The sequence below is a fragment of the Hydra vulgaris genome, chromosome 13 (assembly GCF_038396675.1).
Source record: "Hydra vulgaris chromosome 13, alternate assembly HydraT2T_AEP".
Taxonomy (NCBI): Eukaryota; Metazoa; Cnidaria; class Hydrozoa; order Anthoathecata; family Hydridae; genus Hydra; species Hydra vulgaris.
Window position 1 is genome coordinate 24,885,889 of NC_088932.1, and position 26,269 is coordinate 24,912,157.

The following is a 26,269-nucleotide window of genomic DNA, read 5'->3' on the forward strand; positions in this document are numbered from 1 at the left end:
TAAATAAAGGAGACTAAAATGGTGTCGTGAAAGAAGTTATTGGACAATAGAACAATGGAAAAACATTATGTGGAGTAACTTGATGATAACATTATGATGAGAGTAACTTTGAGCTTACAGGGTGTTAGCTAGCCCAATTGTGCCGCGTAAAATGCGGAATTCCCAATGGGATTAAAATTCCCAAAAGTCAATGACCTTTTTTTTTTTTAGTGTTTTTTTGAGTTTTTTAGGACCTTTTCTAGAAAATTTTCAACATTTTCTAGAACAACAACAATAAAAATTCCCAATACGGCAAAAACGCGGTATAAAATTTATTTCTGGCTAACGCCCTGGCTTACCAATAGCAAATCTAACATAACAGCCAAAAGAATGGCTCACGAAAAGTATTACGTCAGGTACATTAGACCAACTGTACAAAGTGGAGAAGGCTCGATAGGAATCTGGTCATGCTTCAATTACAAAGGTGTTGGTATGTGCCAAATATACACCCAAAGAATCAACTCCAGAATATACGTAGAAGTACTGAAAAACAACCTAATTCCATCAATTGACCTGCTTATGCTAAATGATAAACCATGGAAACTTCAACAAGATGGCGCTACTGCACATACTGCATACTATAAGAAGGAGTGGTTCAATGATAATAATATCAAGATAATATTGTGGCCTCTATACTCACCTGATTTGAACCCGATTGAAAACATTTGGGCTTGGATTGACCATGAATTAGCGAAGGTTCAAATTTCCACACTTGGCCAGCTGAAGGACGTCCTCAAGGAGACCTGGTATAGGGTCCCAGAAGTGATGTGCAAATATCTTGTTGAGTCTATGCCTAGAAGAGTTCTTAGTTGTATTAAAGGTGGATACACAAAATATTGATTGGTTCATAAATTACGCCTCCTAATGTATCATGCGTCTAAATTTATAAATTATTTTTTTTGTCTTGATTTTTAATACCATGTAGTTGTACCTAAATATTACTTAGTATTTGCATTTTTTTTGTAAATCTTTTTTTAATTTTTTAGTCTGTATGTATTTATCTAATAAACAGAAAAAAAAAAATCTTTTTTCGTTATTGTTTTAAACGTATAGTTTTAAACGTATAGTTAAACTAAAAGTTCTATTCTCAAATATGAGTGCATCTAAATTTATGAAAACCACTGTATATATATATATATATATATATATATATATATATATATATATATATATATATATATATATATATATATATATATATATATATATACATCCCCTGTGTCTTTGGTCCTGGTCATGAAGAATTAATACTAAGATAAAAATTTACTGTCCAAAAAAAACAATTGTCAATTCCATGTGTTTGCTGATTGAATTGACCGCTCGCCTTCTATTTCTAATTTTCCACTCTGATATATGTATATATTTTTAAACAACTTCACTTCCAACAAGGCTGCAAGAAACCACTATTAGAGTCGGAAGTTACTGGAAAAGAAAAGATGAAGTTTAAAAAAGCAAGATAACGATTAACAAACTATTTAAAAGATTGTAAATTATATGAATAAGGAAAACTAATGTTGGAAGAAAAAAACTAGACAAATAAGAATTTTTGGAGCACTTAGGAGCATTCACAGTTAAAAGATGACACTTAATTAAATGACGAGTAACACAAGAATACAATACATTGTGTAAAAAAGTTAGAGGTTCTCCATTATAGATCAAAATGTGTAAAAGCAACCAAAAAACTTCATTTTAATAAATAAGAAACAAAAGTATTTTTTTAAAGAACAGTTTATTCTTAAGAATAGAATTAAACGCAATACTTTAAAATACTATAATGATGCAATTTAACTTTTAACAATGTAAATATGTAAGCTTTGTTAACCCTCATAAGGTTGCACTTCTTTCTCTTTTCTACAAATACTATCATAGTCACTGCTCAAACCAGCTCTAATCATCTCTAGTTCTAAACTAGGTCAAAAACACAGCTCAAATCATCTCTAGTTCTATCAACCAAAACTCACTCTTGCAAAGTCATTCAGCAAAGTGGCTGTATTAAACTTTATTTATTACAACATTATAAGTCTTTACTGTACCTATTATCACTTGATGCTCTAAAAACTTTTATTCATTTCATTTTTTTCCTTGCACATCAATGCATTGGAACTCTCTCCCAGACTCTAAAGTTTTCTGTCAATTGTTTCCTTGCTCTTTAATATTTTTTAATATTCTATCAATATTCTTTGTTTTCTAGTAAGTCCCAACATAATAGCAGTCTTATTGGGAGTGAATTAGTTTTAAATAAAAATAATTCCAAAGCAACCATTATAAAATAAGACAAAAATTTCAAAATTTTGACCACATACAAACATAGATTGTTAAGCCAAACATCAAATACTATCACTGGGAGTCACTAGCAAAACATTCTCAGCAAAAATCACTAACCCTATATGCAGATTCTGTACGTACATGAATAATATCTCGATAACAAATACGTATTTTGGCGTGACTTAGTTTCAGCTCATTGCCAAAAAAAATCATTGCTTTGCTGGAGAGTAAAAATATCAATTATGTTCTTAATAAAGATAACCAATAGTCCTAATATATCTTGCCAATAGTCCAAAGATAAAACCAACAAATTTCAGGGTTATTAAAAAGGTTTAGTCTACAAGGGAAATCGAAAACTAAAAATGATCAAAAACATATTGAAGAACTTAATATTGTTTGAAAAAAGTCACTCCAGAGGTAGTACAGCAGCATGTGAGCTTAACTAAAAGAAGATTAAATACAGATCATCTTAAAAAATTACTATAAAAAAAATGATTAATATTATCAAATGTACATTAATACAGCAAAATAAACTCATGATTTTTTTATGTAATATATCTATAGTAGTTTTTTAATGTTATATTGTAGTTCAATTTTAGAGGGAATTTGACCAGTTAACTATTTTAATGTTATAGTGTAGTTAGATTTTTGAGGGAACATGCATAAAACCAGACATGCTGGCATGTACATGTAGAGCCAAAACACAATTTGGCATCAATAATTCTGTCTGGAGAAAAAGGTAGATGAACAAAATTATAAAAAAAACTTGGTTGTCAATTTTAAAAAAAAGTGCAAAAAACAACATGAGGGGGCTAGAACTACTAACAGCTGCAGTATGAAACTCCGCAGAATTTGAAATTAGAACTAATGCTCAATATCAGGCTATTAACTATAACTTTAATGCTAAAATATGTTTCCATTTCAAACACAATAACAAAAAATAACTACTATAAACTAAAAACACATCTGCGATTACTTTAAATTTGAAACACAGGAACATGTTACTTTAAATTTGAAATGCTGCATCATAATGTTACTTTAAATTTGAAACCCAGCAACATATTGTTACTTTAAATTTGAAAAGCAGCAACAAAATGTTCCTTTAAATTTCAAACGCAACTACTAATATATTATATAAAAAATATAATAATAACATCTTCCTACTATTTAAATAATCTTAAAAAATATGTTTACCTGATTCGAAGCATTGTCAATGAATGTGGATGAAAAAAAACCATGCGGAGTCCTTCTTTTGTTTCTTAGTGAATAAGTTTTATTTATGGGTGAAACTTTTTTATTTGAAAAGAATTCATTGTTATTAGTTGGTGTCATTTGTGTAATGTCTAAAGAGAAACTTTGATCGCCATACATTTTTCCAAACAAATTTTCAAACTTACTGTGAACATTCGTTTGAGATTTTTCACAAACATTCATTAATGAGTTAGGATTTTTATTTAGTTTTTTTCCTGAATTATCTGAGCTACTTCCATTTGGTATTTTTCCAGGATCATCTGTTGAGTATGAATTACAATTTTCATCTGGTATTTTTTCAGAAACTTCTGCTGAGTATAAATTACAATTTTCATTTGGTATTTTTCCAGAATCGTCTGCTGAGTATGAATTACAATTTTCATTTGGTATTTTTCCAGAAACTTCTGCCAAGTATGAATTACAATTTTCATTTGAAATTTTTTCAGAAACTTCTACTGAGTATGAATTACAATTTTCATTTGTTATTTTTCCAGAAACTTCTGCTGAGTATGAATTACAATTTTTATTTGGAATTTTTTCAGAAACATCTTTTAAGTTATAATAGTCAATATCTGATTCCCTAGATAAAGTTTTTGTAGCATTGACCACAGCTGAAACCTGAGAACCAACTGAGTATGTCTCATTTATTGGTACTTTATATAAATTTTGTTGAAAGTTTACAAAATCATTATTATTTATATTACTGATGTCAAATTGTAAAACATCCAAAACAGATGCATGATTGGATGGTAAAACATCCAAAGCAGATGTGCGATTAAATGGTAAAACAGAAATGTTGCTGTTGTCTCTAAGTTCTTGAAATGAAGTTTGCATTGATATATCTCGGCACTATAAGAATATTAATACAAATGTAAGCATTTATTTAGATAACAATATATATATATATATATATATATATATATATATATATATATATATATATATATAACTTTAATTGCTAGTTTAGATAAGCAATCTGACGCCACACTGAAATAACCTGCTGCTGGGATCTTCAGTGCATACATTGACTGACAAATAGCAGGACTCCCAGTGGAGTGCTGCTACATTGACTGAGGGCTTGGGATGGGGCAGCAATCTTTCCTTTCATTTTTCTTCTTTTTATAAAAACGCGGTATGCTATAAAGGTAAGCAAAAATAGTGAGCAAATGCTTATCTAATTCAGCTATAGAAGATATATATATAATATATATATATATATATATATATATATATATATATATATATATATATATATATATATATATATATATATATATATATATATATATACATATATATATACACACATAGGGTCTGCATTTGCAATGCTGATCTAACTGCTGACCTAAGAGTGTTTGAGATCAACAAAAACATATATGTGTATATATGTATATGTATATATATACATATATATATATATATATACATATATATATATATATATATATATATATATATACATATATATATATATATATATATATATATATATATATATATATATATATATATATATATATATATATATATATGTATATGTATATGTATATATATAAATATATATATATGTATATGTATATGTATATGTATGTGTGCATATATATATATATATATATATATATATATATATATATATATATATATATATATATATATATATATATATATATATATATAAATATATAATTTATTAGTAGTTTTATATTTTTAAACACTTGATAGTTTTTTCAAACAGATTATCTTTTGGGATTACTGTTTCCTTTACCAAATTAAAAATTGTCAAAACTTGGTTGTTTTAAAATGCAGACAAAATTTTATTTATAATATGTTATACTTGCGCAACTTTTTTTAAACTGCTTTTATTTTTAAAAGATGAATTTAATATTTGATCACAATAAAGTTGCTATATTAATTCTTTTTTAAACATTTTTATTGTGATTCAAAAAATATTAGCTAATGAAGTTTACAAAATGTAAATTACAAAAAATTTATTAATCACAAAAAAATTATAAAAAGTATAAAATAAATTATAAAACTTCAGTAAAAGTTATCATCTGGTCATGCTAGAAGGGGGACTATGAAACTAAAGTTTACACAATGTATAAATAAATAAAGTTGCATAAAGTTGTATTACTATTATAAATAAACTTTAGAAAAAAAGAAAATTTTTATTTAGATTTTATTTATTTAGATTTTAGAGTTATTAAATTAATGTGTTCACCATAGCCTTTTTTTAAACAATTATATATAGCCTTTTTTGTTATAAAAATACCTGGTTTAATTAATGAATGTGATTACCATACAGTACTTTTAAATAATTATACACAATTTTTTTTATTATAAATAATTTGCTTTGATTAATAAATTTATATGTTCACTATAGAGATCTTTTAAACAATTTAATATATATTTAGTCTTAAAATAATTAAATTATCTAAATACACCCACTTTTTGTGTTAATACCTTTACTGTTGCCATTTATAATATTTTATAACATAAACATTATTAATTTTGTGAAAAAGACTCCAAACTTTTAACATGGTATCTTCATATTCAATATGTTAAAAGAAAATATGTTTAAAGAAAATATGTTTAAAGAAAATATGTTTAAGCTAAATATATATTAGTGAGCCTAATTATCGGTACCCGGTTCGGACCGGAGGACCCGATAATTAGGCAGTTTTTCCTGGGTACCTAGAATTGGCTATTTTATTGCGGTACCCAATTTTTTACAAATATTAACCTTAATTGCTGTAACTATTTTTTTAAGTGGTACTTTAAATTATGTCAAAATAATGTTAACAGGATTGCTTTTAGTTTAAACATCAACCAATAGACTTGTTGATATAAGTCTAAGAATGTTATGGAGTTGATAACCACAAAGCCCTGTTTACATCTTATAGACGCGTCTCACTTAAAATATATAATTTTTTTATTTAAATTACAGTCGAGATCTACTCTTTTTTTTTTTAATGCAATTCTGTCTCCATAGAGTTAATTTTAATTTTAAAGTTCCTAATGTTTTTGGCATTAAGGACGCCAGACTGCAAGTTATTTTAAATATTAGCAATCTTGAGACACTGACAGACATCGAGTTTACTCTTTAGTTTGCGTAACTTAAATTTGTGACCTCAAGTGTAAATATAGTTGTTTATTAAAAAGAAACCTGATATATTTAAGCAAACTTAATTAGCGCAAATTAATCTGTGTTATTTAGTGAAAATTCAGCGCTAGAGAATTCACAGGCTTTTGTTCCAACTTTTTAAAATGTACCCGGCTTTTTAAATGTGCCTGGTACTCAAATTCCAAACCAATATTATCTTCTGGGTACCGGGAATTGGGGAATCAGCATAAACTGGTTCCAGCACATCTCTAATATATATATATATATGTATATGTAACATATATATATATATACATATATATACATATATATATATATATATATATATATATATATATATATATATATATATATATATATATATGTTACATATACATATATATATATATATATACACATATACATATATGTATATGTATATATATGCATATGTATATATATACATATATACATATTAATATATATATATATATATATATATATATATATATATATATATATATATATATATATATGTATATGTAACATATACATATGTAGAGTTCTATGGTCAGCTACGCAACGAGCGCAACATGTTTTTAAAAATTTAACTGACTCATTATATTATAATTTTTAATTTTTTTTTACGTTTACACTCAAATTATCCTTTTTTATTATTATTCACAAAAAAAAAAAGGATAAGAAGACAATTTGAGTAAAATAGAAATAAAAGACAGCGGTCAGCTACGCAACGCGCAAAAAAGCTTGTTTTTTTAATTTAAAGTTTGAATTATTTTTTCTCCGAATCTATAATTTATTTTTTTATAAAAACGTTTTTTTCTTCAAAAACAATTATTTCATTGAAGTTATATTTATAAAAAATTTTTAATATAATATTAATTACACGTCAAATAAAAAGTTTTCAAAAAACTATGCGGTCAGCTACGCAACAATCAGCCACGCAACATGCGAATTTTTATTATAATTCAAATTAAAACCCAAGACAAATCTAAAACTATATTTATAGCTTGTATTTAGAAACAATAAAATTTATTTATAAAGTTTATAAAGATAATTTTACATTAAAAGAAACCTGGACCCCGGGGTGGAAAAGGGGGAGGGGGCTTTAGAAGCTTCAGTACTCTCACTTTTTTAAATAATGGGGCTAGGGGGTTGGTAATACAATTTCCTTTTAAATGTACTCTTGATATTTTTATCTGTTCACAACCTTATTATATAAACGTTTTTAACTCAAAGATGTATATAAATACATTCATTTTACTTGCATTTACTTTGGAACTTTGATCTTCAGAGCTTTAAAAGCATCAAGTATTTGGACAATAATTGAACAACTAAAATAATTTAAAAAGCAACAACTAGAAGTTCTTTAAACGTGTAAGCTGTTATTGTTGATCGAAATGTATTAGGGATAAACTGAATAAACCTTTTGAGCTTAGTTGCGCAAAAAAAGTCACCCCAAGAAAACTTGAAAAGTATTGAAAAGAATAAGTAAGACTTTCAATAGAATAACAATAACAGGTAAAAAAAAAAAAACGTTTTAAGAAATCATGCAGTCAGCTACGCAACAATCAGCTACGCAAAACAAATCTAATATTTATTTATGGCTTTTATTAAGAAATTTTTACAGCGGTGATTTTTAAATTACTTGATCACTACTAAATGTCTAGACGCTTCTATCGCTTTGATATTATGCAATATTTGGCGAAAGCTGCTCACCTACAACGTTACCGTCTAAAACCTGAAAGTAATGGCATTTATGCAATTATTTAATTTTTTTTGTTTTCTTAAAAAAGGTGCTCAAACCAAGAGAGTTGTTTATCTCTAGCTTTTCTTTATCAGTCAGTAATATAACGGTAATTTTTAAATTGTTTGTTGCGGCTGCCAAATCGCTAGCACTAGAAATTATATATTTTTCAGTTAAAACATTTTTTCTGGCAACACGTTTTACAGTGGCTCCAATTCCATCCACAACTCCTTTTCCATGCATTGCAGCAAAAAAAATGCCAGTGCATTTTAATTGTATGCTTTTTTTCTAAAATTTTCATTGATGCCAAAATATATTTATTTTTAAATTGTGATGTTGCGTTGTCACTGAAAATATGAACTTCTGTAATATCGTCTGATAGAAGCTCGATAATTTTATTTATGTTTGGAACAACAGATAATTTTGTATGATCGCTTGAATCACAAACTAGCGCAAAAGATTTAATTTGACGATGCCAAACTGCACATGTAAATATAGAAATGTGATTTTGACCGAAATGAGCTGCTTGCGTTTCGTTTTGGTAAATACAAGTATAATTTTCTGCCCAGTCAACTTGAATAACAGCCTTATTTGAGTCTTTTTGAATCGCTGATTCTATATTAAATTTAAATACGGACGATTGACTGCTCTTGACATTACAATGAATAATAAATTTGCACGCATTTCTTTAATATGTGATAATAAAACTGCAATTGTTCCTTCTTTTTTAACCTTTTCTATTTTGATATACGATTTTGCTTGAGGTTTCTGCCACTGATTCCATGAAACATCTAACTCAAATTGTTCGAACTGAAGTAATAATTTATCAAACATATTACAAACAGTACATTCTTTGCAAACGGCATTGAAGCATTGTTTTGTTGGTTTTTCACAAATAAAGTTTAGAATCATAGAGTTTCCCGTTTTAATTGTAGTGAATATATCTGAACCCCGCGAAAGTGATTCAAGAGCATAACGCATATTTTCATGTAACATGCAAACGCACACGTTATGAGGAATTGATGATACACATCGAACGCAAATTGGTCTCAACTGACAAAATTTTGACAGGCTTAATTTAATATCTGCATTGTTTAGCTTAAACTCTTCGAAAGCTTCTTTTAGCGTATATAACATGTGTCGAATTTGAACACGCACCTTTTTTTCTCCTATCACTACAGAAGTATAATCTGCTGTTCTTGGGGATATTCGACTTATTTCATCGTCGCAATAAAAATTCATCATTTGCAAATGATGAGTGATTTGATTCGAGAGATAAAGATGCGTCTTTTTGCCGAAGTCGAAATTTTCTCATTCTTTCTAAACTTTTTAATCTTTCAGCTGCAATTTTTCGAAAATCTTTTTTCCATCTTTGTCTTCGAAGTCTAGCATTTTCTTTAGCTTTGAATTTCTTTTCTTCATGATTTCTACTCATGTAGTTCTTTTGATTCATTGCTTTTCTATTTTTTATCTTTATAGCTGTAATAAAAAAAGTAAACATTCAAATAAATGTAAAAATTACTTAAAAACTCTATAAAAACACAATGTTCACCTTTTTTATTTTTATTGGATGCGCAAGCAACTGGTTCCTGCAGTGATTCCATATCTTTATATTGACTATAAAGTCTTTTGGAGTTTTAAATAATTTCTAATTGACTATAAATGTTTTGAAGTTCAAAATAGTTTGGGCAAAACTATTTGTTGCATTTAAAAAAATTGACAAAATTTGCGACATTTAAATGTTTAGTTTTGGCAGTCAGCTACGCAACAGGAAGTTGAGTGGGTTTTTTTTAACTATTTGATGCCAATTTTTTTTAATTATTGCAAAACCTTAATATGGCTAATTAGTTGACGTAAATAATCGACAAGGATTTAAAAAAAAAATTTAAATTGATGAAAAAAGACAACTTTTCCTTCCCAGCGGTCAGCTACGCATCATGATTGTGTAAGAAACTATTTTGCTTATATCGCGTGAAATAACTAAAAATTAAATGTTAGTGCTTTAACATATTAAACCAGCTTTGCAGCCGACCAATTTAAAACTAATTGGAAAAATTTTGGATCACTACAAGATTATAAAAAAATAATGAAAGTTAAACACTTTTTCTTAAATGAAATTATACTTTTTCCGTTTACTTTAAAATCTATAAATAGCTTGTTCAATTTTTTTTTTTTTCTTTAATTATTTTTTTTTAACATTTAAGACTATATACTTATAGTAATGGAAAAAAAAATTCATTATTTTTATTTTTTTAAACGAGATTTGTTTTAATAACCGCGTGGAACTCTACATATATATATATATATATATTTATATATATGTATATATATACATGTATATGTATATGTATATATATATATACACACACATATATATATATATATATATATATATATATATATATATATATATATATATATATATATATATATATATACATATACATATATGTATATGTATATATATATATATATGTATATATATATATATATATATATATATATATATATATATATATATATATATACATATACATATATGTGTATATATATATATATATATATATATATATATATATATATATATATATATATATATATATATATATATATATATATATATACATATACACACAGGGTGCGGAAAAAGTTCCCGTACAAAATGTATGGTATATTTTCTTTCAATATATAGTGTGGTTTTAGTTTTCATTTGTATTCCTTTGTATACTTTTAGTATTTTTTAGTATTATTTTGTTTTAAATTAAAGTGTAATTTGTTTCATGCCTTGTACAGGCACTTTCGCTGTTTGTGATGTTTATATTTTTGTACGGGAACTTATTCCACACCCTGCATGCATATGTAGGGTGTGGAAAACACCACACAAATAATTGAGATCTACACGTACATCCGTGTAGATCTCAATTATTTTGATTACTATTTAAATAAAAGGTTGACATTAAGAATTTAATTAACATTTGTTTTTTGCTGTTTTTACTTTAATTATCTAATTAAGGATTTGAATAAAACATTTGCTTTTGCATTGGTTTTTTGCAAAATTTTATATAGAAGTTAAATAAAACCCTTGTTTTGCAGTAGAGTTTTTTAAATTACTTTGTTCAGAATGTAAATAAAGTTTTTTTTACTTTTTTTATTTTAATTAGTTTATTAAGAATTAAAATCTTTATTCTGTTATTCTATATTTAATTTAGTTACATTACTTAGAAATTTATTTTGCTGATTTTTTTAGTTATTTTATTTAGAATTTTAACAAAACATTTGTTTTTTAGTTTAAATGGCAAATAAAATTAAACTTTAAAACTTTGAGGTTGGCAAAAAAATTACTTTGTGCCATGTCTTTTTATGCACCATTCATTAAATACACAGTGTTAAAGAATTTTGTCAGACACTCTCAGGTTAGCAGTTAGGTCAACCATAATTCTGAGGGCTATATATATTTTATATATATATATATATATATATATATATATATATATATATATATATATATATATATATATATACATATATACATATATACATATATATATATATATATATATATATATATATATACATATATATATACATATATATATATATATATTTATATAAATATATGTACATATATAATGTACATATATTTATATAAATATATGTACATATATATATATATACATACATATATAAATATATATATATGTATATATATATGCATATAGATATATTTATACATATATATATATACATATATATATATATATATATATATATATATATATATGTGTGTGTATATATATATATATATATATGTGTGTGTATATATATATATATATATATATATATATATATATATATATATATATATATATATATATATATATATATGTATATATATATCAAGTCTTCTCAAGAAAAGCGTGTTGTCGTACGTCTTATATGACCAGGAATATATATATATTTTTTTTACTTAGCCACATTTCTTTGCAAGTTGTGAAAATTAGAGCGTTTAAAAAATGTGCTGAATAAACAAATGTAAACTTAAACTAAAATTAAAATAAACAAACCATAAACTGTAAAAAGAAATAAAAACTAAAATATGCATATATATATATATACAGAGGCTATTCTAGGAAAAAAATTTGGGCAGCAGAACCCTCCTGCCCTGGAGAAATTTAGCGGAAATATTGCAGAATATAGGCATTTTTCTGCAAAAAAACGTGAAAATAAATGTGAAAAGGTAAAAAAAAACGTGCCATAAAAATAATGTAAAAACATAAAAATGTAATGTAAAAACGTAAAAGCAAATGTAAAAAATGAGCAGTAAAAACAAAGTAAAAAATTAAAAAAAAAAATGTCTCGTAAAAAACATAAAAAAAAAAGGCCCTTACCTTTAAATTTGGGTGGCACCCAAACCGGCACCCAAATACGGTCAATGCTGTTGAAAACGGTCTAGAATAGCCCCTGATATATCAATATACACATAATTTTACTAATTACCTCTATAGATTTTGAAAGATAGTGCTCTGCTGTTGAACTGTGTGAGGTAGTTGAATCATTGACAGTTGCAAAATCTTCATTAGTAATATTTGAAATTGATTGAACTTTATCTATCTAAAAATTATGCAAATAGATAGACATGAATGAGTCTCTTTATTAAATCATAAAAACAGCTACTGTAAATGAGGATTTATCAAGCTAATTTCAATGAAACAAAAAAAGAAAAGGTTGAATAGAAGAATTATTTAATGACAAATGCCAAATTACATAATATAAAAATTCCAACCTAATTGACAATTGGAATAATAAATACACACTCATACAATATGCTGCCAATATTAATTGAAAAACTGATAATTGCTAATATAAAAAGCTATATACAATAATAAATTATGAAAAAACTATTTATTTTTACATGGTGTATACAAGAATATACAACATTATATACAACTCTAACCTCTTCAGGAAGTATAAGGTTTTTGTTAGAAAAAGAATGTATGTCTTCCCATGTTTTTTTCAAAAAACAGTCAAACTCATGTTTTTCTTTTTCAAATTCTTCCAACAAATGACTAAATTTTAAACAACCTAAAAAACATATTCAATTAAAAAAAAAAAGTTTTTTTTTTTATAGTTCCATAATAAATAACTCCAATAAGACTTTGGATTTATAATAGGTAAATAATAATAGAGCATGAAAAAAATTTAACATAAAATATATGAACACAGCTTATTCTTAAAACAAATTTCTCAATATTTTTTTGTTTCAGCATTATTTTTTTAATTATAGTCAACACAAACCTGAAATATAATAAAAAAATATTTCATCAAGGTACATTTTGTTCTTCAAAAATAAGTCAATCTGGATCTTAATTAAAGTTAAACTATATAAAAATTTAAAAAACAATAAATATTTGATAACAGTTATTTGATAACAAAATAATTATTTTAGAATTTATTTAAAAAAAGATATTTCTTGGGTCTTAATTAAAGTTAAACTAGATTTTTGGTGGTACTAACAAAGATTCTGGTGGTTAGATAAAAAAGACACAAGGTAAAATGATGGTGTTTCAAACTTATTAACAATTTATAATTTTGAACGATTGATTTTGTTGATGAGGAGTTCAAACAAATATATAATTTGATTTACGGTGATAATTTATGTGTGTAAAAAATATAACAAGAGCTGAAAGGTTTTGTTAGCAGTTGACTAAAGCATTCTTACAACGTGGAAAATAAGAAACTGAAGGCGAGCAGTCAATTTGACCAGCTAACACATGGAATTGGCGGTCAATTATTTTTTTTGAATTTGTATTTTTTTCTTTGTTCAAATTTTCATCTGAGTAATAGTTTTTTATAATTAAAACTAAATTTTTAATGCTCAAAAAATAACAAGCTTGTATTCTTTCATGTTTAAAATAATAATTTTAAATAAAATCAATGTATTTTTCAAACTCCCAAAATAATTAACGTTCAAATTACCAGCTGATGTTAATTTGTTTAAAATTACGCTTGCGCGAATATATTTTCATTCAATTAAAAAAAAAAAAAGTTTGATAATACCCGATTAATCTAACATTAAACTTTTTTTTAATATCAAAACAAATTTATAAAATACTTAAAAATTTTTTCTTGAATACTTAATACTAAAAGATATTGTTTTATGAAATGCTATTGAAAAATGAAAGCTTTGTTTGTCTCTTTTTATTCGCCTTCATTAGGACGGGTTGACATTTGAAGTTTCTATTACTATTCAATAATAGAAAAAAAAAAAATAGTAAACACGCAATTGACAATTTAAAATGTATTTAAAAATAATTCATTCATTGCAATGGCTTTTCATAGGCTGGAAAAAGTTACAAAAAAAAAAATTATGAAAAGATTAAATTAAAAAAAGAAAAAAACAAAGTAAGATAGAGAAAATGTTCTCAGTTACATACAAAAATTATAAATAATAGTTTTATTTCTCTAATTTTAATGAGAAGAGATATAAAATACTTTTTTATCTCTGCTTAATTGAAAAACTATAAAAATTAGTTATAAACTTTATAAACACTCTTACTATTTAAACTTGATACTTAATATTAAAAAGACAATTGTTTCATGAAACACTACTAAAAAAATTATTAATGTTACATAAAACAAGATTTTACTAAGCATATTTTTTAAAGAATCATATATAATTATAGAAAATTTTAAATTTACCCATAAATCATTCATTCGTTTCTTACATTTGCACCAAAAAAATATATATTTATAATGACTAAATACATTAAAGCAAAAATGTTCTCAGTTAAATACAGTAACTATTCTATATTTTTATATTATTATAAAAATATATTAGATCATATAAAAAAATATATTAGAATATATTAGATACTTTTTTTAAAACAATAACAAAATAAAAACTTCAATCATTCAAACAAGTAAAGCAAAAAAAAAAGATATAGTTTATGTCATAAATTTGTCAACAAAGCAAATTAAAGTAGCATGTCGTAAACTAAACTATTTTAAACAAGCTTATTTAAAATTTAAATGATTTTATGAAATTTTATTATATGCATTTTCCAAAATATATCATGATTATTTGTTAGACCTTGTTTTTCAAAACTCTGATTTTTTTTAACCGGTCAAACATGACCAGCAAGAATTCGTTTTGGGAGGTCAAAATAGCAATTTAAGTGATTTCAGACGGTCGTTGACCGTTGACCGGCCTTTATTTTCCATGCTGTTCTTATGATAAATTGCTTAATTTTTCTCTGCATAAAACTATTGAAGTAACTTGTGCCAAACTCTTCTGACATGGTAACAAACAACAACAATGGCTGCAGAATGTGTGCAAATGAGCTGATAAGCAAATTAACGAGATATTGCTTTTGATACAAATAAGTACAACTTGATAGGTATGTCAAGTATTCATCTATGATCGAAATATGAGCACCTATAATTTGATAACTATAATTAGTTCTACTTATTTTCTTCTAATTAAATAATTAAACTAAAGACTGAACTAATTAACTAGAATGTTGGTTGGATTTTACACCACAATCGGCTTCTGTACAAAATGCTTATCTTTCATCCATTCAGATAAAGAAGTTGTGAAGATGAAGAATCTGGACTACGCAAGCACCAACCTTTATGTTTTTTTCAACCAGATATTTTTTTGAATGCCAGCAGCATTAATGCAATTTCCAACTGATGACTTTTTCATAGTTGCCAACCAATTTCAATGGTTGTTTAGCACTATGCCTGCAAAACTATGTGTTACTTGTCTTGCTCACCAGAATAGCCAACTTCATCAAAATTCCATTAATGACATGAAATGTTCTCAATAACACCTGTTTCATTGAATTCAATTTACAGTGTGTTGAAATACTTGTATTACTATTTCTTACATGCAAGAAGTGGCTGAGTGATAAAAAATGACTGATGGTCAACTTATGTCACCCATTGATGAAAAGCTGGTACCAATCTCTCCCTGCTGTACCATTAGAAAACAGATGAGACTGACCTTGGTGTGGCTTATAGTCTGTAACTAGTGTAATGATATCATTTTAAATTTTACACTATTGTTAACTCCAAATTCAATAACTTAATAAGCTTATCTACCAGAATTGATTTAAGTTGCTGCTGCAACCATGTTTGAACCACTGGCAATTAATTCTCCTATGCTGTCAGCAGACCTGTAAAAAACTAAAACTGGTATTTTAAATAATGGAGCAGCTTTGTTAAGTAAAAAATTACTGCTTTGTACTGTGGTCACAACTAACAGGACTTGCTCTTAAGTGTATGATGTTTCTTTTCTATACTTTATATTAGATTAGATTTTGATAATAATTAATTTAAAATTTACGCAAAGAATTTATGGAGATAAGCTAGTTTAAACATGATTAGACGTGATTAGTTAAAGCCATTAGCTAGTTTAGACGTGATTAATAAAAAAAATCAGAGTTTTAAAAAACAAGGTTTGACAAATAATCAGGATGTTATTTAGAAAATGTACTTACTAAAATTTCATAAAACCATTTTAACTTTGAAAAACATTAAAACATTTTATCGTTTTAAACTCATATTATAAACAAAACATTTAAACCATTTTTTTTTTTTACTTTAATTGCTAATAGTTAAAGCAAAAAGTTTAAAAATAAAAAGAAATTATATTTTCTGTAATCCTGATTTTTTTTTCAATACTGATTTTTATCTTTGTTTTTAAAACATTGCATTAAATTAATGCTTTATCGATAATCCAGTAATCAAAGATTAATAATTTTATATATATTAATACTACTACTTAAAATATATTCAAATATATATTAAGGTTATCTTTGTTAAAATTTTATCTAATAATTATTGCATGTTAATAGAAACCAGTAATTTTTCCGCTTTAACAACCCTGAACCCATTAACTTGCTTTAAGGGAATGCATTAAAGTTATGGATTCATCAGTATTAAAAGTATCTATTGTTTCCATATGGTTTTTAAAAAGTGCATTGCCAACACAATCAATAGTCTTATTATTTTGTGTATTAACTCAATATCAACTTGTTTCTCCATGCAGCGGCTTTGTTCGTCAAGGTTTGTGTTTCGGAGTTATAGAGTTGAGAGAGGGTTATAACCACAAGTAGCCTTCTCATCTGTAGTGGCCTTATTGGCCTTGGGAAGGTGAATTAAAAAAAAAAGTTATAAGTTAATAACTAATCAACATTCAAGCCTGGACATTCATTAGTGATAAAGTTGTTGAAATAATTGAAATTCCAGAGTTCTTTCTTTTTTCATCTTATCACCTAGTGATAAGATGAATGCAATGATTCATTAAAATCATCTGCAAATTATTTTCTTTGTTTTGAAACACTGTTCTGATATGTAAGCATCCCCTATTTCATAAATAATATCTTGTGATGCTTGTGATAGTTATATTTGTAACTATAAATAAAAATTCACATATTTAAAAAAAAAAAAAGTTTCACTGTTCAACTTTTTAAAATCATGTAAATAAAAAAAAATGTTAACTTGCCTCAGTTCCTCTTGAAAATTTTTAAAAGAAGAAACGTAAATTATTTTAGTAATACAAAAAAAGGCAAGTTAGCACAAAAAAAAAAAAAATAATAATGAATAATAAACACAAAGTTACAAAAACAAATTACCAAGTTGGGTTCGAAAAACTCAACAAAAAAATGTAATTAAAACAAATTACACATTTTAAACTCATTTATTCAAAAACATATATCTATATGTTTTAAATATAACATATATATATATATATATATATATATATATATATATATATATATATATATTTTGTATAGATATTATACATATATATATATATATATATATATATATATATATATATATATATATATATATATATATATATATATATATATATATATATATATATATATATATATATATATATATATATATATATATATATATATATATATATAGTATATAGTTGTTTTTAATTTGATATTGTATATCAAATTAAAAACAACTTTTCCATAAGCTGTTTACCAATTTGCATGTTGGCAAAATTATTTTAAATGAAAACGATTTTAAAAAAGAGTCTCTGCATACCTGGATTTGAAAGTCACAATAAGATTACTTTTTCCTAGTTTTTGAAATTTTACACTTTAAGGTTAGAGGAACAATCAATTTTTGTATCTGGAGTCTTTTGGTATAATGACAGCAAGGAAGAATCCTGGACTCTGGGCTTAAAAACAATAAGTTAAAAACAATAAGTCGGAGTTGGCATCTCCAAGCCTTTTTAGGCAAAGGCTAGGAGATGCCAACTCTGACTTAAAACACCACCCTGCATTGGGGCTTTTGGTTGAGTAAAGGCTAGAGATTATGTCTCCATAAAAATACTCATCTTAAGCAGATGTTAAATGCATCCGGCTACTGTCTTGTAAAAGGCCTCCTAGGCAAAGACTTAAGGGGTAAACAGATTCTATCTGTTAACCAGCCTCGCACCCCTTCTTCATCTATTAGGTTGACACAGATGTACTTTTAATACATTGTTTCCAGTTTAGGATGTGAATGCTGGATCTTCTTGACTCAATGCATGGGTTTTGCTTGTGTCTCTGTTTTTATGACAAGGAAACTCATTCTATTATCTCCTAATGAGGGTACAGCTCTAAAACTCAGTTATATGATTCTAAGGCCAGAAGGAGCCAGGTCTCTTTCTGTCATTTTCATAGTGATGGCCCTTGGATAGAAATCTTTCGTCTTCCTGTTGAAAAATGTTTTTCTTACATAACTTCGTGGATTCAGGCTGGTATGGAATCTTATATTCCCAATCAACGATTCCAGGTTAAGCCTCACTCTTCTACATGGTTTTTCTCACATTGTGCTGCTGCAATTGCCAATCGAAACCATTACTTTCATATCTATCAGCAAAACAATTCTCCAGAAAACAGATTTCTGTTTATTACTGCTAGAAACTATTGTAAAAAGATTTTGTCTAATACCAAAGCCTACTATTCTCAGGTCATGAAATCTCATATTTCATCACAAAAATTAGGCTCTCATGACTTCTGGAGAATCTTTAATAGTATCAATAATAAGGGCAAATCTGTAATTCCACCTCTCTTGTATGGTTCAGACTTTGTCACCTCACCTAAAGACAAAGCTGAATTGTTTGCTAAGAATTTTTCATGAATATGGTCTCTTGATTCCACTAGTTTAATTCTACCTGATAAAGCTGTCAAACAAGTTGATCCATTGCTTGACATTCGCATCACTCCAGCTTCTGTATCTAAAGTGATTTCCTGCTTAGACTCTTCTACAGCTTGTGGCCCGGACAACATACCTGTTATAGTCTTGCAGAAGTGTTCTATGGAGCTGTTGTCTATACTTTTAAAACTATTCAACAAGTGCTTATCAGAGTCTTGCTTTCCAGCTAGCTGGAAAGTGGCTGTTATCCCTATCTTCAAAAATTCTGGAGAGTGATCAGATTCGTCTAACTACTGTCCTATTAGTCTTCTTTCTATCATAAGCAAGGTTTTTGAATCTTTAATTAACAAACAATTTACAGCAATAACTTAATTGCTGATCATCAATATGGATTTTAATCTTCTTGTTCTACAGCTGAATTGCTAACAGTTATAACTAATAGGTTTTATCGTGCATTAGATAAATGTGGAGATGTTAAGGCTATCACTCTTGACATTTCTGAAGCTTTTGATAAAGTTTGGCATTCTGGTCTTCTCCATAAGCTTTCTTCTTACGATGTATCAGGTAACATTGTTAAGATTATTGAGCCCTTTCTTTCCAATCCTAGTATAAAAGTTGTCTTCGATAGACAGCACTCTTCTTTATATCCTGTAACTTCAGAGGTTCTTTAAGGTTTAATCCTTGGCCCTATACTCTTTTTAATTTACATTAATGATCTTCCAAAAATTCTCAAATCTAAGGTGGCATTTTTTGCTGATGATAATACCATTCATTCTTGTCATGATAAGAAGCCAACACTCTCTGATTGCTTGGAGGAGGCTTTTAAACTTGAAAAAGATCTCACTTCTGCTACAGCATGGGGCTCTCAGTGGCTGGTGAAATTCAATTCAGATAAAACTCAATTTTTTTCAGCCAATAATTATCGCAATAATTTAGTTCTTCCTATATTTATGAACAGTAATTCACTCAATGAGTCATTTACCCTTCATCTTCTAGGAATAACTCTTATGGTTTCCGGGAAAGATCAGAATCTTTCCCGGAAACCATATATCAAATCCAATGCAAAATTAGCATCTGTTAAAGTTGCATCTCTTTATCGAGCTTGACACTTTTTTACTCCCGATTCTATTCTCTATCTCTATAAATCTCAAATCCGGCCTTGTATGAAATGCTGTTGCCGTATCTGGGAAAGATCTTCTAATGATGCCCTTTCTTTTCTAGACAAGGTGCAAAAACACATTGTAAACATAGTTGGACCTGCTTTTGCAGCCAACCTATAACCATTATCACATCGCCGTAATGTTGCTTCTCTTTCTCTTTTCTACAAATACTATAATTGGCACTGCTCTAAACAGCTAGCGTTTCTTGTGCCATCTACTAAAATTCATTCTCGTGTTACTTGTCATTTAATTAAATCTTTTTTCTGTGACTGTTCCTAAGTGCTCCAAAAACTCTTATTCGTCTAGTTTTTTTCCTCGAACATCAATTCTTTGGAATTCGCTCCCTTTATCTTGCTTTCCTGATTCATGTAATTTGCAATCTTTTAAGTCATCTGTAAATTGTTATTTAGCTCTACAATCTTCATCTTTTCTCTTCCAGTAACTTCCAACTCTAATTAGTGGTTGCTTGCAGCCTTGTTGGAAGCGAAGATGTTTAAAAAAGACAAAAAAACAATATAACGCAGGTTTAAAATACCCCAGCCAATTAATGAAAAACATATGCAAAGCTGGCCTAGAAAAATTTTCTGCTTACCTCTAAAGCTTTAGCCCAAGAAGTTTTTTCAATGCAGCAGCTGAATGTTAACAACTGTCCAAGACAAATATTTTTATCAAAACACTATCTCTAGCCTCAACCAAGAACCGCAAGGCAGGATTTATTTAAGTCAGAGTTACAAGGCAGCAAGATATCTGCCAGGTTATATTTGATTATGTTACCAGTAGGGTGATTATGATGATATTGAAATTGATCTGAGCTGTAATATTTAGTTTGATATTATTGATTATTTATATAACTAGTTAATTAATCGGTAACTGCATTGGTATCAGCTTTTTTTTGTTTATCGGTATTGGCATCAGCCTAAAATGTACAATCATCACTAGCTACCACTATAGCATAATCTTATTTAGAACAATATAATTAAAAAAGAATACATTTGCAAAAAACTTTAAGTAATAAACAATAAACATTGCCACAGGACTATCATATTTATTATATCCATAAGTTATATTTTCATATTTGATAAATAGAAAAATATAAAAAGTTGAATATGAATATGAAATACTCTGAATATGAAATACTCTACCATCACATCACTACCACACTCAGAGATTTTTAACATATTGAATAATATGTTAAATTTTATAGTGATTAGTAAAAATATGATTAATTAGTGCATAATATATTATAATAAATACTGTAACATTTAATGTTCTATCAATATTATAATAATTAATAAAAAATGCAAATTAAACCTTTTATCTAAAATAGAACTTTTATAAACAATATTAAAATCTCTTACTATTTTCATATTTATCCTCTAAATTCTTATGTTGTTTAATAGCATTTTTAGCATCATTGGATAAAAATTCCATTTTATATATTTTCAGCTAACCCATTTCAAGGAGTATTTTAAAATTAATTCCTAAGAAAAAATAGTAAATTAAAATAATAGTACATTAAGTAAACTTTAAGTAACACTTCTATACTAATAAATAAACTTTTTGTATTTAATAAAATGTGTTGCTTTATTGATATACTGATTGTATTTTTAAAATTGATATAAATACCTTAATTTATCAAAAATAAAAGTGGAAAGTAACAAATATAAGATTAACACTTACTAACGAAAATAATATGTAACAATAACAAAAATAATAATAATATATTAAATATTAGTATTACCAATAACTAACAGAAAAGCATTAATATATATAATAATAATAACAATAATAATAATAATAATAATAATAATAATAATAATAATAATAATAATAATAATAATAAAAATATCAATAATATTCCACAATGAGTCTTACATTTTGTGTGTGTATATATATATATATATATATATATATATATATATATATATATATATATATATATATATATATATATATATATATATATATATATATATATATATAGATTATATTTATCAAAATTCATGGGTATCTTAATAATATTTAAATATTAAATTAGATATTGAAATTTAATAATATTTATATGGTACATGTATTAATTCAATTTGATTTAAAATCATATTTATTTCATATAAATAGAACAAATGCATGAAATTTGAGCATGTCTCACTTGAATCCTATAAAAGAGAAAGAATGGTATGTCTAAATTTAAAGCATTTTTTTATTTATATGAATCAATGGAAGCGAATAGTAACTAATTTTCTAATTACGCAAATTTACACTAAATTTGAAACGCGCTCGAACTTTTAAAAGCTAAAATGAAGACAATAAGGCGCCATTATTAACGGTTTGGCGGTTCTGGAAGAAATTGTTAAAAACTAAAAAAAAAGCAAAGCAAAAAATTAAACTAGAAAACAAGCCTAAACTCCGTGCAATGAAGCCAAGAAAATTAAAAATAACTGGAAAGACACATAAAAAATCCATAAAAAAAATCATCTGAAAGTTATTCACATAAAAAAATACTATAAAAAATATTTGCATTTAAGCAAAGTTTAAAATTTAATTTAAAAAACGACATTGATAATTCGCGACGTTACATGTACTTGTTCCATCTCCATTTTTTGAAAAAAAAAATTTTATGAAGTGTTATGTACTTCAGAATAATGTTTTTTTTACTGTATTGAAACCTAAGTTATAAGTAAAAATGTTGCGGAGAAAACATAAGTTATAAAAAACTTTTTATATGCAGTCTCCTAAAATTGTTATTTTTTAAATCGTTTCATCTCAAAACTTAAAAAAGTCGAGATAGAAAAAGATAATCGGCTGACCTAGCGCCAAACCAGCCTATACAACGAATATGTTAAAATCTCATTTCATTGCATCATTTAGACGCTATGAAACTAGAACTTAGAAATTACGAACTTAAACTGAGATGAAATATATATATATATATATATATATATATATATATATATATATATATATATATATATATATATATATATATATATATATATATATAAATTAGTAAAAAACACTTATCTAACTTTTATCTTCGACTTGAAGTTTCACCATTGCTGGATCATCAGGAAGTGTTTTTTACTAATTTATTATTGCTCTGTTCATATATTCATATATATATATATATATATATATATATATATATATATATATATATATATATATATATATATATATATATATATATATATATATATATATATACATACAGAGGCGGTTTTACGAGAGGAGGGGCGGGGATTTGAATTGAATGGGCCACCGCAACCTTCCGTTTCTATGGCAACCAGAAACCGTTACCCCTACTTTTTAAAATTTTAAATTTAGTAACGTTGGTCCGCATCTAGTCCGTTACAAAAAAAAAAGTTTATATATAACAATTAACTTTTTTATATTTAGAATTCAGGTTTCATATCTCAAATTCAATTCTAAAATTTTATATAAAAAACAATTAGCGATAAGTAGAACAAAAATAATTTAAACAGCCGTGACGCAATGGTTAGAATTCCGACTTAACTAGAGGTTTGACAGCTCTTTTCAGATAAACAACATTAATACTCTCAGGTGGTTAATCAACGTGAGTTAAACTAGACGATGTTTCGTTTGACTTTTTTTTCCCCGTGAACTTTGGGAAGTCTTTTTTTGCATATATATATATATATATATATATATATATATATATATATATATATATATATATATATATATATATAATGTTTATAAATATAACTGGAAAAAAGTCAGACGAATTATCGTCTACTCAACGCCGTTAATGCATGTACTGGAAAATACACGAATTTTGCGTTTTTATAAAAAGGTTATGTTTCAGTGCACTTTTTAGCCCGAATAATTTATTTTTTTTAATTTTTTTTTTTCTCCTAGCGCTTTAGTTTGTCTAAAATCAAACAAAGTTAAATCTTTTTTAAATTACTTAAGTTTATATATAAAATTTTGCTTTATAGTTGATGAACCATATTTTGGCAGAAAATGGTGCTGCTCTCAATGAAGATAAAACATTAAATTGAGAAAACAACTTTTTCAAACTAGTTTTAAGTTATATTTTTAATTTCTAACCAGTCACATGTCTGCAAACATATTAAAGGTCGAAAAAAATTAGTTATTTCAAGTTTAAAATCTGTTTTTTCCATTTTATGTGAAAGTTTTTATTAATATGAGTGTGAAGAACACACAAATTGACATACGACTAGTTAGACTTTTATAGTTAAACCTTTTAAGGCTCATTTAAAAGTCTAAGCTCAAAATTTAAACATTACTGTGATGTGAACCACCCCTATTTTATAATGCCATAAAACTATTTAACTAAAGTTCCGGTCTTTAAATTACCATAGATTAATATATATATTTTATTTGAATATATATATATATTCATTTTTTTTTTTGTAGAAAATATGAATACATATTTTCTTACTCCATCGCAAAAGATATGTTGAGTTTTAAACAATATATATAGATATTGTTTAAACTTAACATATCTTTTAAAACTTAACATATATTGTTTATAAACAAATGTTGCAGACCGGAAAAAAAATATGTTTGTTATAACAGAGTTATAACAAACGTTGTTATAAACGAATGTTATAACAAACAAGACAAAAAGTTTGAGAACTTGCATTAACGGCGTTGAGTAGAGTGAAACGTGTTTATTAAATTTCGGAAAATTTTCGGAAAGGAAGCTGAGCAAAAGTCTTTCAAATAAAAACCGGACTTAAAAATTAAATCACTGATAATATTTTCTTTAAAGTTTTACATAATGTAATAATTTGTAACGTTGTAATTGCGTAATGTAAGAACTTATTTAATTTAGCGATGTTTAAGCTTGGTTTCCAATAATTGTAGAAATGTTGTGCAACAGTTGTGCGTTTTTGTTGTACAACAATTGTTGCCGAGATTGGTTTGATTCTATTTCCGCAACCTTTGTTTTACAACATAAATTTTGTTGTACAATCGATGTTAAGTTCTGCAACTTACGCAAGAAAATGTTTCCATTATAAAGCATTATTGTTGTACAACTGTTGTACGACATTTTAACAACTATTGGAAACCAAGCTTTATTTAATTTAGCAATGTTGCGCTTTTTTGATTAATTTGCATAATCTAATATATAATAATAATTTTTCGATTAAAGTTTTACAAAATGTAATAATAATAAATTTTAACGTTATAATTTTGTAAAGTAATGAATACATAATGTGAATTTAATTTTTTTACGGTATTTAGATGGTTACTAGGATTTCAGTTTTTGACGGCGCCTCCTATAAATTATAAATAATTTATAGGAGATATTATTGATAAATTTAGAAATAAATTTTATAGTATTTTTTGTTCCCAAATCTAATTGGCTCAATTTTTTGGTAAAACGTCAGCTCGGAATACAAGCGTCGTATCTGAAATTTATTTAAGTTATAAATGCAAAATTATCTAATTTATGTAAATTTTTTTTCTTTTTTTTTTTGTAATTTATTTTTCAGAATAATATGAACAAGGTAAATTTACAAT

The 26,269-nt window shown here is 26.1% G+C and overlaps 1 protein-coding gene across 1 annotated transcript in view; it reads right to left on the reverse strand.

The window, feature by feature from the left end:
- LOC100202602 (uncharacterized) overlaps window positions 1-22,235 on the reverse strand; it is a 47,862-nt gene extending 25,627 nt beyond the window's left edge. Inside the window, exons 1-4 of the mRNA XM_065816406.1 lie at window positions 22,114-22,235; window positions 13,378-13,505; window positions 12,921-13,034; window positions 3,499-4,404 (exon numbers count right to left, since the gene is read on the reverse strand). Coding sequence (XP_065672478.1) covers window positions 3,499-4,404; window positions 12,921-13,034; window positions 13,378-13,505; window positions 22,114-22,186 — 1,221 coding nt within the window. The 5' untranslated portion in view covers window positions 22,187-22,235. The remainder of the gene's footprint in view (window positions 1-3,498; window positions 4,405-12,920; window positions 13,035-13,377; window positions 13,506-22,113) is intronic.
- Between the last annotated feature and the right edge of the window lie 4,034 nt (window positions 22,236-26,269).